Raw genomic sequence first — 13,788 nt, 5'->3', positions numbered from 1 at the left:
GAAAATTTATTCTCCACTTTGTTTACTTAACCACATCTGCTTTATTCTGGATGCGTGACAGTATTTACTGGAATTCTTTGGGACATTACCAAGGTTGCTAGAAATACCTTTATATCAAACTTTAATTGCTAATAATAACTTTATTAGCCAACAAGTCCTTGGCCAGCTCGATACATTTAGTTAAATACCAAAATGTTAAGTCTAGGCTTTAGTATAACTGTGTGTCTGCTATTGCCCTGCATCCTTGTCAGTGGCGAGTTCTAGCAACTGGAAAAAGAGTTGAAGAAACAGCAACAACAGTTGGATGAGTATCGCAGGTATGAGAAAATGTTGTAGAAAACTGTTGCACGTAGCTGTGGCTGATTGATGTTGTTGACTGTTTCGTGGCACGTGTGAAGCGTGAGCACCAAATTGCCAACCAACTGGGAGATGAATACTGGGAACAACCATTGAATGCCTTCCGATTGAGCATACGTCTTGTCAAAGATTGGAAAGTGCTACGATCAACTGAAGGAGAATCCCAAATTCTCTCAAAATTGGGTTATCCAAGCCAATATTTTGATTCATTTGAGCATGCAGGAGTTCCGATTACCCTGTACTATTAGTGAGAATGAGTGAGAATTGAGAAATGCCGTTGCATTACTTTAATCAAATCAGTAAATTACTTTATTTTAAATTTCTGTCTATTTTTATCACAAATGGCGGCAGAATAAATTGAAATTATCACCTAATACTATTCTATTAGCTGTAGTTCTTGTAGGGCAAAGAGATCTCATGATTCCTCTCCAGTTTGCAGGGTCTCACTTGGTCTTGGTGTCTCAAGCGTATCCAGACATTGGCAACTGCAGACAAAGTACATTTTTAATTCAAAAATATATTTATTATGCTGATTTAATACTCACTCCATTTGCTGCCATGGAGAACAGGACAACCAGCATGCTTGGTGCGATAATCCTGGTCACCGGAAGGATGAAGATTGTACCAAAAGAGGAGGCTGCCTCGCTCAGGTGTAACCAGCAGTGGCAGAAAGGGAAAGGCGGTGCCACCACCGGCTTCCACATCAGATAGCTAAGAGAAGTTAAGTGATTAACAAGTGAGTATGAGAATTCAGAAGATGTACTCACATAGAAGATGCCAGTGGCCAGACGATTTGTACTGTCCACATCTTGACTGTAGTCATGGGTCTCGTCAAAGCTGTCCATGTGAGGTTCGTAGTGTCCGCCAATGCCGTAGTTGGCGATTTGCAGCAACTCTGCGGAGTTCATGTTCAGCTCCGATATAGTGGACATGTGTTGCCTCAATCTCTGCATGGCCGGATGCTTTCCGTAGTGGAAACTGGTGCCTTTGCTGGTGCGAAAGTTGGCAGAGGTTGGATCACTTCCACCTAGAGTATAAACCTGCGATCGCTGTAGCTCTGGTCGAGCCAGTTTCTGCAGCGCAATGGAGTCCTTAGGGCTAATAACGTCATGAACCTGCACCACATAAGGATCTAGGTGCAGTTCCTCCAGCTTGTAAGGCACATAAGCTAATCGGCTGTGAAGTCGACAGCGCAGTTCACGTTGGGCTGAGGAAGTTGGCGTCAATTCCTGCCGACAGACCTGCTGATAGAGTTGATACTCCCGGCTGGCGTGATAGTCCCCTGGACTACGCATCACCTCATGCATCAGGCCGCGTTTCACACCATCCCTGATGAGCTGCTCGAGCTGGAAACGCGTCTGCAACAGATGCAGCCGTTGTTCCGGCTGCACGGATAGCACATGATTGATCAGACTCAGTGCATTTTGATAGTCGCCCATCGCCTGATGATAACTGACGACAGCTTCCATGAAGTCCAGTGAAGCGGACTCCTCAGCGTAGTGTTGTTGCACCAAAAGTTGCATGGATTGCTGCAGCCAGGGCACAGTGTTGTTGTAATCGCGCAACTCATACAAATGCTGGCCCAGCACAAAACAGTCCTGCCAGGACATGGGCGCCCTGCAACATCATCGAGCTGTCGAGCATGATTTGTGATTGCCACATGCAACGGCCATCGTCACTCACCCGTATTTGACACCATTCAACATGCCACTCGCCAGCTCGCCAACATCCAGCTGATAGGTCTGTTGCAGTCGCGTTAATGCCAAGGCTGTGCCCACAAAATCCTCCTTCGTGGGGTAGCTCAAGTTCTCCCTGTGGCCGGCAATTGCCTCGAGGTAATCTATTGTGTTAATCGAGAGCATAGACAAAGTGATTTAGACAGATATCGATAACAGCTAGCCGGGAACATGATCTGATACCAACTTATGCGACTCGCCTCGTTCTCCACATTGCTCTCGAAGGTTTCCCAATCGCTGTGCAGTCGCTTTATCAATCGAAACGCGTTCACCGGATTGTTGAGGTAACCCTCGATGCTATCCGAGGCGCTTAGATGCTCCGCTTTAATAGCATCGATTTCACTAAAAGAACATTGATGAAATTCCATTTGGGATTTACTTCATTACACATTAATCACACTTTAAATTGCTGTATATTTGTTTTCGATTTGCATAAGCCCACAATAATTTACATATTTTAGTTATCAGTCATGTGTTTGTTTTTTTTGGAACCCAACTCAGGTGTTGCTTTTTCACCTGGCAACAAATTTAAAAACACTTTATTACTTTGTCATAGTTAAATTAATTAAATGATTATAAAACACACGATAAAACAAGGTAGGTTTAACTACTTTAAATAAACGAAGCTGAAATACTCTAGTAGATAAATTAAGTAAAGTAAAATTTCTGTGTCTGATTCTGATCTACAAAAATAATCAAACTTCTATCAATCTTACTACAGTCCTAGTATCTTGTCAGTTTGACTTGATGTTTACTACCTTAGCTATTTTCATCTGATGACAGTATTATAATGCAATCAGCAAGAGTATTATAAAAGATAGCTATAAAAAACTCTAAAAACTAAACGCTTTTTATTTGACACTTTTGTTTTAAGACACATTTATCGAAGAATTAAATAGCACCATAACTTTGAAAGGCAAATAGCCGCAGCATCTTTCGAATTGATTGTTCGCGATTTTTATCGATATTGTCCATTAAGTGGTAGCACTCGTTTGTTCTAAGCGCCCCACAGTCATAAATAACAATCTGCGGTCCGTGTTCAACTCATTTCTCAATAGATAAATATAAAGAAATTGCTATGGCAAATCAACAACTATGCAATTTGCTCGACAGAATTTGCTTATTGAATGATGTAAACAGATTCAAAACTGGTTGAACATTTTGCTCGATATAAAGTCAAATTTATTATAAGTACGAGAAAAAAAAATGTATATACATACATATATGTTTTATTTTTGAGAATAATTTTTTAACGGAGCTTCTAATGAGATTTTTGGTCAGCCGGTTTGCAACGTCCGACACATAAACAAAAGTATAAAAGTGAATTATGGAATTTGTATCTTAAATTTTATTCTAATACAAAAGGTTGGCAAGTCGTTGACATTTTTAACTTAATAACCGCATAAACATTTAGCTATTGTATACTTATATAAAGCACAGCAGCAATGAAGTACAAAATATTTTAAGCATCAAAAAATGCTAAAAAAAAAAAAAATAGCAAAACAAAAATATAAGTGAGTGTGGATAAAATCAGTTGTTAGAGAAATTAGCAGCTCATAAATTAAAAAAAAATAAATTTTTATAACTATTAGCAAAGGTGTAAAAATTAATATTTATTATGATAGATAAATAAATGTAAATATTTATGTGTCTGTCTTAACTTTTACTCTTAGGCAAGACAGCTCTTTAAGAGACATAATGTAAACCGGTTAAGTGGGAATATAATATATGTAATTAAATGAATTAAAATTACTAAGGCGGCCGTTAATTTCAGTTAAAGTCAAATCCAGCTAATAAAGCTACTCTTGCATCCGTTAAAGCCGTTTTATAATTCGATGATCAACCATTTGTTTTGACAAAAAGACTAAAGAAACTATTTGCGGGGGAAACTAGCCACATCTTTATATACATTAATAATAAAATTGACTGTGGGCGTCAGTTGCTTATTAATTTTGAAATATTCATAAGGTCAGATTGATTTTGTATTAACAAGAAAAGCCATTTATACAGCTTTATAGGCTGAAATCGTTGCCAACTCATTGATCTCATTTGAATCAAATAGAATTGCAAATAAAACCAGATTTAATTTGGACACTGAACTCTTTTGTGGGCTGCGACTTTCATACATTCGACTTTTCTTTTGATACTTCAAACGTTGTAGTTTTAGTTTCTAGAAGAATTCAAATATTTCTTAACATATTTCCCACCTTTGTAATAACTCCGCATGCTCTTTTATTTCGTTTACATAATTCTGTAGCTCTGATAACAGTATCACCTCCGTACGTAATAGCTGCTCCAGACTGCTTGTCGAGCTAAAGAACTCCGCACTGGAAATGGCCAAGTGCAAGACAATTGCCAGAATATTTAGATACTTCATTAAAAATAATAATATGTAAATGATCAGAACTCGTGCTGTCTTCGCGGCGGCGATTCGATGGGAACTGCTCGGGTTTGAGTTTCAGCGGATCTTCAGACTCAAAAAAGCTCCGGTGATTGGTGTTGCCGAGCTTTGGCAGCGATTGTTATTTATGCCGGCATTTTAATAACGTGGTTAAGGAACTGCCCTCGGGCAATTTACGCGGATGGACCAAGGGAGTATGTACAGCTGACAATGAGGTCAATAGACCTTAAATTCTTAGACAAATACTTTATACAGAAACTCAGACCATAATTCATTAATTTAATAAACTATCACTAAGTCTGAAAAACTTTCTAGAAAGCTCCAGCTAAATCAACAATTGACATAACTTTTCTACTCCACATTTAATTACTTTCACTTGGCTGACAATTCAGAGTCTTTCTCACTTCTCTTAGCATTTCTCACTAACATGCAAATGAACCAAAACTTTGCCCGTGAACTTGTTTATGCAAATTGCCGGCAAATCTTAACTCGCTTCATCTTATTCTCATCTTTATCTCTCGCTTTGTTTTGAGTCAACTTTGAAAGCAGCAAGAAATCACTCAAAGTAAGCTTTTAACTTTACTCGAGCGCTTAACCCCATAAACACTTTTGTATTAAATAAAGACAACACTTGCTTTTAACATAATTAAAAATAATATATATATTTATCTAATAATATCATAGCCTAGCGAAGCTTCATTATCTCGATAGACGTCACAGGGCCGAGCAAAAGTCTGAGTAGCCTCGTGTATCCAAACATTACCAACTGTAAAATAAATGATAAATATTAAAATAAATAATCTATTTTTACAAAATTATTCTTAGAAAAAATCAAAATAAACTGATGATTTAATTATTAGATAATATAAATATTTAGATAATATATTTTTCTATTAAAAATAATTAAAGCAAGTGGGCGGCTACAGTCGGGTACGCTCGACAGTAGGATACCCTGTGCCCAGGTACTCTGTACTGTTAATTTTTGACCGATTATTCCTATGACAGCTTTATGATATAGAAAATCGATTTGTACCAAATTTGGTCAGGATATATAACACCAACTTAAATGCATTTTCTATCAGTTTGGTTAAGATATCTCAAAAAACAAAAATCTTTTTCATACTAAAACTTGATTTTCGACTGAGCGTCTCTATGTCAGCTATATGACATAGTTGATTGATTTGAATCAAATTTGGTCAGAATGTATAATATTAAGAATGTATAATATTAATCCAAACGCATATTCTGGCCGTTTGGTTAATATATCTCAAAAAACAAAAAACTTTTTCATACTTAAACTTCAATTTCGACCTATGGTTTCTATGGCAGCTATATGATATAGGGGTCCGATCCAAAAATAAAAACTAACTTGATCTGCATACGGTACTCAGAAGCCTACATACTAAGTTTGAAGTCTCTAGCTCTTGTAGTCTCTGAGATCGACGCCTTCAAACAGACGGACAGACGGACAGACAGACGCACAGACAGACGGACATGGTTGGACTCGGCTGTTGATCATGATCAAGAATATATACATTTTGAGAGGTCTGCCACGCCTCCTTCTGCCTGTTATATACATTCTACAAACACATTATACCCTTTTTTGTTAATTTTAATGGACACAGGGTATAATAGTGATTGATTTTGTTGCTTTCTTCGTAGCAACCTTGAATATGTTTAATTTTTTTTTGTAATAAATACGTACATAATACATATATATAATTCAAATTGAAGATTAGATTAGCTGTGATTAGTAGCTGTTATTGTTATGGGTTTTACTTACTCCACTTGCTGCCCTTTAGAACTGGACAGCCAGCGTGCTTGGTCCGATAGTCCATGTCGAGAGAGCGATGTAAATTATACCAAAACAATACGTTGCCTAGTTGCGGCCGCACTGCAAAGTCGAGAAAGGGAAAAGCTGTGGCCCCGCCCTGCTCCACATCCGACAGCTGCAATTTGAAAATTTCATTATTTCCGCGAGACGTTATGTTAGGATTAGGCTCTTGTCAACTCACATAAAATATGGCTGTGGCAATGCGGTTGCCCTCTTCGGCGGGATAATGTCGGCTATCGTGGAAGAAGTCCCAATGTGGCTCGTAGTGCCCCCCGACTCCATAGTTGGCCACCTGCAGTTGCTCGCAGTAGGTCATGTCCAGCCCGGTGGCATCGCTCATATCACGCAACATACGCCCCATTGTCGGATGCGTGTTGTAGGCCAACCAAGCATTTTTACTGACGCGAAATTCGGACTTCATGCCCTTGCCCCCCAGCTTGTGGTTGACTGTGGAACGCTTCATATGCGGCACGGCCATTTGTCGCAGCTCGGCGATTTTGTGTGGGCTCAGCATGTCATGGTAGGTCACCACGAACGGATCCAAGCTGTGCTCCTCCAGCTTGAGCGGTGCCAGCAGTCGATAGGCGTGTTGTCCACGTGCATAGCGACAGCGCAAGGGACGCTGTTGGGCTGGGGAGGGGATGACCTCACCACGGCACACCTTCTCATACTGGGCGAACTCCTGTGTGAGCTGTACACGTTCGAATGGGAGTTTGAGTCTAAATTTAGTCACAGCACAGATGAATCGAATTGACTCACTTTATAGTCTTCGGCGCTTTGTAGTTGTGGCACATCCTCAACCATCACCAGCTTGGCGGCCTTGTCGCCCAGGTGCCAGTTCCGGATACGCGATGGATCAAGCTCGAGCACACGCTGACTCAACTCATATGCCGTGTCAAAGTCGCCTAAAAATCGCTTGGTAAATATGCATCAAGTTCGCCGATAAGTTGACGGGGTTCTGCTTACCCATTTGGAATAAACTCTTGGCCACCATCTCCATGCTGTTCACTATCGATGGCTCAGGTGCTGTGTTGGGATGTGGCTGGTGGCGGCGCAATCGCTCCATGGACTCGCGCAGCCACACTTTGGTGTTGTTGTAGTCCTCCATTTCAAAGAGTTGTTGACCCAACACAAAGCAATCCTGCCAGCTCATGTCCGTGCTAAAAATAAAGGCAACGCAAAAATCGAAATGAATATGATTGGGGTTTTAGCTTTCCATCGACAGGAAACAGCTACAGCATATCTAAACCAGGGGCGGATTAGACAGGTGATAAGCGCCCAAGTGGGGCGTTGAAAAATTAGAAATTAGTGGAATAAAAAGAGAGCAGGTTTTTGACACTTGAGTAAACTCAGAATAAAATAAGTATACATTAGAAAATTGTACTAGAAAAAGATTTTAACTCGATAAACTCTAGATTTTCTAAACATACTTCTCTCTCTTTAAAGTTGTATACATTGTTAATAAATATTGTCAACTCTAACATATTTATACTAAGTTTTCTTTACTTTAATATATGTATGCCGAATTAAATTAAATCAAAAAATGAAAACAATACTAAACAACTTTAGCTTATTGTGTTTTCTAATATTCATATATGTAGTATATCCGTGCTTTAAGTTTATTTGACTTTTTGAATGTTATTATCATTCTCGTTTTATTGATATTAAAAATTCATACTCAACTTATATTTTCTTTTGTTTACGAAATATGCGAGAAAAATCAAATTGTATAATTTCTACACAGTTTTGTAGGAGCTCTAATTAGAGAGGCTTCATTATATATGTAAAAAAACAAAACATAGAACTTGCTACAATAATATCAATAAATTTATAATTTTTGCACCCTTTGAAGAGAGATCTTAAAAGAGAGGCTATATAAAAAAATAAGCTTGCTTCAATAAAATTCTTTCTAATAAAGATTCGTTCATCCCTAAATAAAGCTATCCGCTCCTGTACGCTTTGACATAGTGTGAGTAATATAAGTATGTATGTAGTACTCAATGTATTTCAAGCCTGACTGGTTATTGCTTATTTGGGGTAGGCCCTCTCACCCATATTTGATGCCATTGAGTATGCCGGCAGCCACTTGGGCCACGTCCAATTTATAGGTGCTCTGCAGGCGAACCAGTGCCAATGCGGCACCATCGACATCCTCCTGGCTGGGAAAGTTCAATCCGTAGTGTTGGGTTATATTAAAATCTGCAAGAGTTCAAATCAAATTGTAGTTTCACATCGGGCACAAATTTGATGATTATGATTACGGATTTGGCTGCTCATTTGCTGTGCTCGACTTTCCAGCTGTGACCAGTCCGTGTGCAGACGCTTCATCAATCGATAGACGTTGATTGGATTGGTTAGATAGTTCTCGGTGCCTCTTGCAGCCAGTGCATGTTCCACCTCTATTGCGGCCAGCTCTCTGTGGATCAGGTTATTAGGATTTTTGGTTTAGACGGGTTTAGAACTTCTAATCATAAATCGGCCGCTACCAGTTTCAGCTCTTTTGTGAAGTTGGGCGTCATAATATGAACCTCACAGCGCTTTGATAGCGCAGCTTTTAATTAATTCTAATTTATTTCTGATTCAAATACATAAAACTTTTTTTACGATTTAAGCAGAATATACAAAACGAAAACGAAAGCGAAATGCTAAATGTTAAGCTTAAAGAACTTGTCAATAGTTGCTTATATTATGAATCTTAAGTTGATCCATAAACACATAAAACAACAACCAGTTGATTACAACTTGAATATTGCTTATCATATTTTTGAATATTGACTTGTGTTTTATTCAATGTCATATTACAAGTACTCACTTTTCCAACTGCTGCAAAGTAATTCGAGTCTGAGCCAGCTGCGAACTCAAGTCACTCATTAAAGTGTGCTCCGTGTGAAGCAACTGCTCCAATCCTGAGATGGATGAAAAGTAATCCGAAGCTTGGCTAAAACAACCAAGGCTGGCCAATAGCAATGTTGCCAACAGTCTAACACTTTCCCGCATTTTAGCTGAATGTTTGTGTGCGTATACTTAATATTAAGTCCTCGTCGTATACTTAATCTGCGTATTTATTGTGGCTTAGAATATCATTAGCCAGTTGCTGTATTTATTTTTGGCGTCCGCGGCTCAACGCGTCTCACAATGAACTGATGGCGTTGTTTGAAAACATCCCCAGAGATCTCGCTGAGAATAAAATCAGCGATGACAGACGTTTTGGCAGAATCGATTCTGAGATCGGCGACAGCTTAGACCGGGTGCTAACTACATACTACATTATTTGCATAACCAATCGATGTTTGTCTACGGATATGTCTAACGCGCCATGTCCATGTCTTTGTCTATGAACAAACTATACGCATTATGAGCCACTCTAATGAAGAGCATGCGAGTTTCGTGGCGATTAAGCATGTTTTATGGCTTTGCCAAAGCTGATTTAGTGATGCTTATCATGAGCTTGTTTCGGCTTTTGACCAGCCCCAAGTTCTACTTCACTCCATCTCCCTTCCCCATGCTCGCACGCTCTCTCTTGCCGTCTTTCTTGCTCGCTCTCTTTTCGAATAAATATATCGTTGCCTTATTCGATTGCTTATTAATTCAAGCTAATTAACTGCGAGTCGTTTGATATTTAATAATGCAGTCGTATGTACATTGTTATTGTTTTAGCAGTGTTGGTAAACGCCGACCAAATTTATTATACTGGATTTTTAAATATTCAGATTGGTTGTTCCCATGATCTGCTATAAATTTAAACGTTTTCATAAATTCGCGGAAGCTTTAGAAGTTGAAAAAGTTAAGAAAGAAATGCCACAATAAATTTTAGTGAAATATCTTTTAGCTTTTAAATTTTGAGTACCTAGTAAAAAAGTATCAATTACAATTATTTTTAAATTAGAGGGTATATATTTGAAAACAATTTAAAAAATAAATTACATTGAATATTTGAAGGAGTGTGAAAAATGATAAATGAAAATAAAGAATAATTAATTTTGACTAGGAATTAAAGTAAAAATATAATATTGTGTAGAAATAACTATTAGAGTATCTATTAGTGATATTAAGAGCCATCAGTCTTGAATTGAAAGTACAGGTTATATTTATGATAAGTTTGTGGTTTTATTGCGTTAATTAACGAGCAAGTAAAATTCATTATAACAGCTATTGTGTTGCTTATGTTTAATTCGTCATTTGATTTACAGTTTTGTTTAACATTTGACTTGGCACATTCGCATTGGTTTTATGAGCCAATATTTGTTTAAACTATTTCCTGTTGCTGTCTAAAGAACAACATTTGCTGGGAAACAGACAAAGTGTCGGCGTTATGCTAATTATGCAAAGATCTGATGCATAAATATTTAAATTTGTTTGCTCTTTAATTACGTAACTGGCCATAATGGCCACGTCCATTGAAATGTGCATTAAATGACAGATGAAAGTCCAAATGAAACTCAATGATATGAGATGTCGTCATTGCAGTTTTTATTTTTCATTGCGGCAATTAGCGAAAGATTAAAGGGCGTGAAGAACCTCAACGGGTTTCAGTCGTTGCCGGGACTCAGTTCAGGTTTGTCCAGAGTGCTGGAAATGGCAAATTAAATCACAGCTATTGGAGCAGAAGTGTTTACTTACACAACTGTGTGCCCAACAATACGGGACAGACAAGTTGGCGACTCCGGTAATCCAGTCTCGGCAACTCGTTAAAGCTGCGAATACGCCAGTAGAGCAGAGAACCCCGTGGGACATTGACGCTGAGCTCTAATTGTGGAAAGACCAAAGCACCACCCAACTTGGACTCATTTAGCTAATTTAGAGAGTGAGAGTGGGTGGAGGGAGATATGCGATAATAGGCAATTAGTGATATATTAACTAATCATTTCATTAAAATGACGCACATTGAGCATTGCGCGTGCCACATGCTCCACTTGCCCCACATGTCCCGTTGTGGTTGATGGCACCTCTGGCTCCGTCACGTGCTCGTGACTGTGACGACGTGCCTGCCACATCTCTGCTTGTCCCACATCCAGTTGATTATGGATGCCACGCAACAATTTCAGTCCCAACTTGCTGACTTCCATTGGAGCAAAGGTGGCGACTCCCTTCAGTTGCTGCTCGTCTGGTTTATCATCCACAAGACTAATCAATTTGTCTGCCTGACGGAAGCTGATCACATCATGATAGAGCATTATGTGTGGATCCTCACTTAGTTGCTCCAAGCGTAGCATACGCAGATACGAGTTATCTTGGCGACACTCCAACACTCGACTTCCTGTTGTCACCTGTTGAGTCGCCGCTCGGCAGAGCTCATCAATAAGCAGCTGCTCAACCGATTTGGACAGCTTGAAAATAGTCATAAAAATATCTATATTATTCTGATATTAATCGATACACTTTTAGGCAAATAGAAGTTTGTTGACTTTTTCTATAGAACGGGCTAAATATATTATACAGTCACAATGCACGCACTATCTACAAAGTTCCGTGACAAATAGACGAGTTCTCAAACATGAAAGTTATTCCACAGAGACACGAATAGTTTCATGATGTAAGTATGTTTGTATCTAACAAGGACTGGTGATGACACTTTTTCGAAAAGGCGTAGTAGAGGGTACACATAGCGGCTAATTTCAAGTATTTACAAAAATATAATCGTGAAACAATCATAAATTCAGGTGGATATACCGGCTATCGACTTAAATTTGCATTTTATATACAAAAAAAACCTAATCACGATTTAAGAATATTATTATTTAATTAATTTTTGATTCTGTATCACATTTGGGAACCCAAACCCAAATCATAACTGTTACCTTTTCCCTTGACAAACTTCAAACTGTCATAACTTGGGGAAAACTTATGCGATTTTCATGCGAAATGCAAATTTTAGCATTATTTGCCCTCTATTTTGATTCTGCATCAAATTCGAAAAATTAAATTTTTTTCCATTACTGTCCATTTTTTCAATACTTTTTACCACTTGACAAAAACTTTGAACTGTCATAACTTTGTCAAATTTTAGCCGATTTCCTGACGGAATGTAAATTTAAACATTATTTAGCCTCTATTTTGATTCTGTATCGATATTGTAAAATTAAATATTTTTTCCATCACTTTCTATAGTTTTCCATTCTTTTTTCTTAACGATATTTCAAAAACTTCAAGCTGCCATAACTTTGTCATATTTTAACCGATTTCCTCGCGAAATGTCAATTTAATCATAGTTTGAGCCTTTAATTTATCCTGCATCAAGTTTGGAAAACCTAATTTTTTCCATAGCTGTCTACTTTTTTGCCTGACACTTTTTTATACATTTCAAACTGTAATAACTTTTGCCAAAACTTAACCGATTTCAAACCGATTCACTCATGCATATTAAACTTTAGTTTGTTGCATAATCCGCCACTTTTATATTTTTGCATTTACCTTTGCCTTGGATTTTCGTTTTGGCAGAACTTTCTTTTGAGTTGTATTTATGGCCCGTTCAATCTTGGCCTTGGCTTTCTGCACATTTTGGTTAGTGGGTCGCAGCAGAAGCAACTCTTTGGCGGTTGTTAGGGCACTCGAGAATTCACCTGTAAAACGCACACAATTTTATACAATTTTTAGTAAAGTTTTATGCATTGAGACTGGAGAACGCACCTGCGCGATAATCCATATTCAGGGATGTCTCCAGTATTTGGACTTTTCCGCGTTCCTGTTCGCTGACTGAGAAGTTTGTTGCATTAACAGCAGCTGGCAGCTTTCCCAGAGCCGTCTCCACCCAGTACTTGGCCACGGCGTAGTCTCCATTCCGATCCGAGTTACGCGCCATATCAAGGCAGTCACTCCAGGACATGGCTGACCTTTATAATATGCGACCTTATTATCATACTGTTTGCTCTTTTGGTGCATACTTTACCCCAACTTGAGTCCATTGACTATGCCCAGGGAGAGGGTGGCAGGTTCCAAGTTATAAACGGATTGCAGTCGCAGCAAATTGAGCAGAGCTGTCTCGTAATCCTCCTCGCTGGGCAGCTGCAGTTCCATCTCATAGTCGGGCAGACTATCGGCCAGACTCAATGTGTCATTTGCCAGTTGCTCAATCAGTGGCCAAACACTGTGGAAACGCTTCAGTATTGTGAGAACATTCAGCGGATTACCCATGTGCTCATCCACTTGCTCTCCAACCAACTGATGTATCTGCTCAATAGCTGATGTCTCTCGCTTGATTACCATCAGCTGCTGCTCCAATGCTTCAATGTATTCCCGCAGGCCATCGATGAGCGACGTCTCCGTGGCGACCAGTTCCCTCAAATGCTCCTCGCTGGCGGCTCTCACATCACTTGTCCAAATCACAGCTAGCCAAAGCAACCACAGAAATTTCATTGCTTGCGGCATTTGCATATTTTGATTTGTTTTTTTGGTGTTGTTGTTGTTGTTTTCGCTTCGCTGTTGACCGGGTCAATGGCTGATGAGTGGTTTGTTTGTGACGT

General features: G+C 38.9%; 3 protein-coding genes across 3 annotated transcripts; all 3 read right to left on the bottom strand.

Moving 5' to 3' along the window:
* Positions 1 to 639: 639 nt before the first annotated feature.
* Positions 640 to 4,470, bottom strand: LOC117791014 (prolyl 4-hydroxylase subunit alpha-2). Its single transcript, XM_034630643.1, has 6 exons — positions 4,301 to 4,470; positions 2,281 to 2,435; positions 2,041 to 2,197; positions 1,125 to 1,974; positions 903 to 1,068; positions 640 to 842 (listed from the first exon to the last, which is right to left on the bottom strand). The coding sequence occupies exons 1-6, from the start codon at positions 4,468 to 4,470 to the stop codon at positions 742 to 744; spliced, it is 1,599 nt and encodes a 532-aa protein (XP_034486534.1). The 3' UTR covers positions 640 to 741.
* Positions 4,471 to 5,135: 665 nt separating this feature from the next.
* Positions 5,136 to 9,379, bottom strand: LOC117791093 (prolyl 4-hydroxylase subunit alpha-1). Its single transcript, XM_034630748.1, has 8 exons — positions 9,141 to 9,379; positions 8,590 to 8,744; positions 8,380 to 8,527; positions 7,295 to 7,488; positions 7,088 to 7,233; positions 6,510 to 7,019; positions 6,278 to 6,443; positions 5,136 to 5,260 (listed from the first exon to the last, which is right to left on the bottom strand). Exons 1-8 carry the CDS (start codon positions 9,323 to 9,325, stop codon positions 5,160 to 5,162), a joined length of 1,605 nt encoding a protein of 534 aa, XP_034486639.1. The 5' UTR covers positions 9,326 to 9,379; the 3' UTR covers positions 5,136 to 5,159.
* A 1,429-nt stretch (positions 9,380 to 10,808) lies between these two features.
* Positions 10,809 to 13,681, bottom strand: LOC117789464 (prolyl 4-hydroxylase subunit alpha-2). The gene is made up of 6 exons (XM_034628495.1): positions 13,215 to 13,681; positions 12,956 to 13,158; positions 12,734 to 12,888; positions 11,212 to 11,655; positions 10,949 to 11,120; positions 10,809 to 10,897 (listed from the first exon to the last, which is right to left on the bottom strand). Exons 1-6 carry the CDS (start codon positions 13,679 to 13,681, stop codon positions 10,875 to 10,877), a joined length of 1,464 nt encoding a protein of 487 aa, XP_034484386.1. The 3' UTR covers positions 10,809 to 10,874.
* Positions 13,682 to 13,788: the final 107 nt, after the last annotated feature.

Source organism: Drosophila innubila (assembly GCF_004354385.1).
Source record: "Drosophila innubila isolate TH190305 chromosome 3R unlocalized genomic scaffold, UK_Dinn_1.0 2_E_3R, whole genome shotgun sequence".
Classification (NCBI taxonomy): Eukaryota; Metazoa; Arthropoda; class Insecta; order Diptera; family Drosophilidae; genus Drosophila; species Drosophila innubila.
Note: the sequence above shows the minus strand (reverse complement) of the source record. Positions and strands in the feature narration are given on the sequence as shown.

Excerpts from the sequence above, each read along its gene's own strand:
- LOC117791014 (XM_034630643.1), bottom strand. The coding sequence starts at position 4,470 with ATGAAGTATCTAAATATTCTGGCAATTGTCTTGCACTTGGCCATTTCC. Across the intron at positions 1,975-2,040 it reads TTGAATGGTGTCAAATACGG|GGCGCCCATGTCCTGGCAGG; the intron begins GTGAGTGACGAT and ends ATGATGTTGCAG. Across the intron at positions 1,069-1,124 it reads TGGCCACTGGCATCTTCTAT|CTATCTGATGTGGAAGCCGG; the intron begins GTGAGTACATCT and ends AACTTCTCTTAG.
- LOC117791093 (XM_034630748.1), bottom strand. The coding sequence starts at position 9,325 with ATGCGGGAAAGTGTTAGACTGTTGGCAACATTGCTATTGGCCAGCCTT. Across the intron at positions 8,745-9,140 it reads ACTTTGCAGCAGTTGGAAAA|AGAGCTGGCCGCAATAGAGG; the intron begins GTGAGTACTTGT and ends CCTGATCCACAG. Across the intron at positions 8,528-8,589 it reads GCAAATGAGCAGCCAAATCC|ATTTTAATATAACCCAACAC; the intron begins GTAATCATAATC and ends GAACTCTTGCAG.
- LOC117789464 (XM_034628495.1), bottom strand. The coding sequence starts at position 13,681 with ATGAAATTTCTGTGGTTGCTTTGGCTAGCTGTGATTTGGACAAGTGAT. Across the intron at positions 12,889-12,955 it reads GAATATGGATTATCGCGCAG|GTGAATTCTCGAGTGCCCTA; the intron begins GTGCGTTCTCCA and ends TGCGTTTTACAG. Across the intron at positions 11,656-12,733 it reads AATCCAAGGCAAAGGTAAAT|CTGTCCAAATCGGTTGAGCA; the intron begins GCAAAAATATAA and ends ACTATTTTCAAG.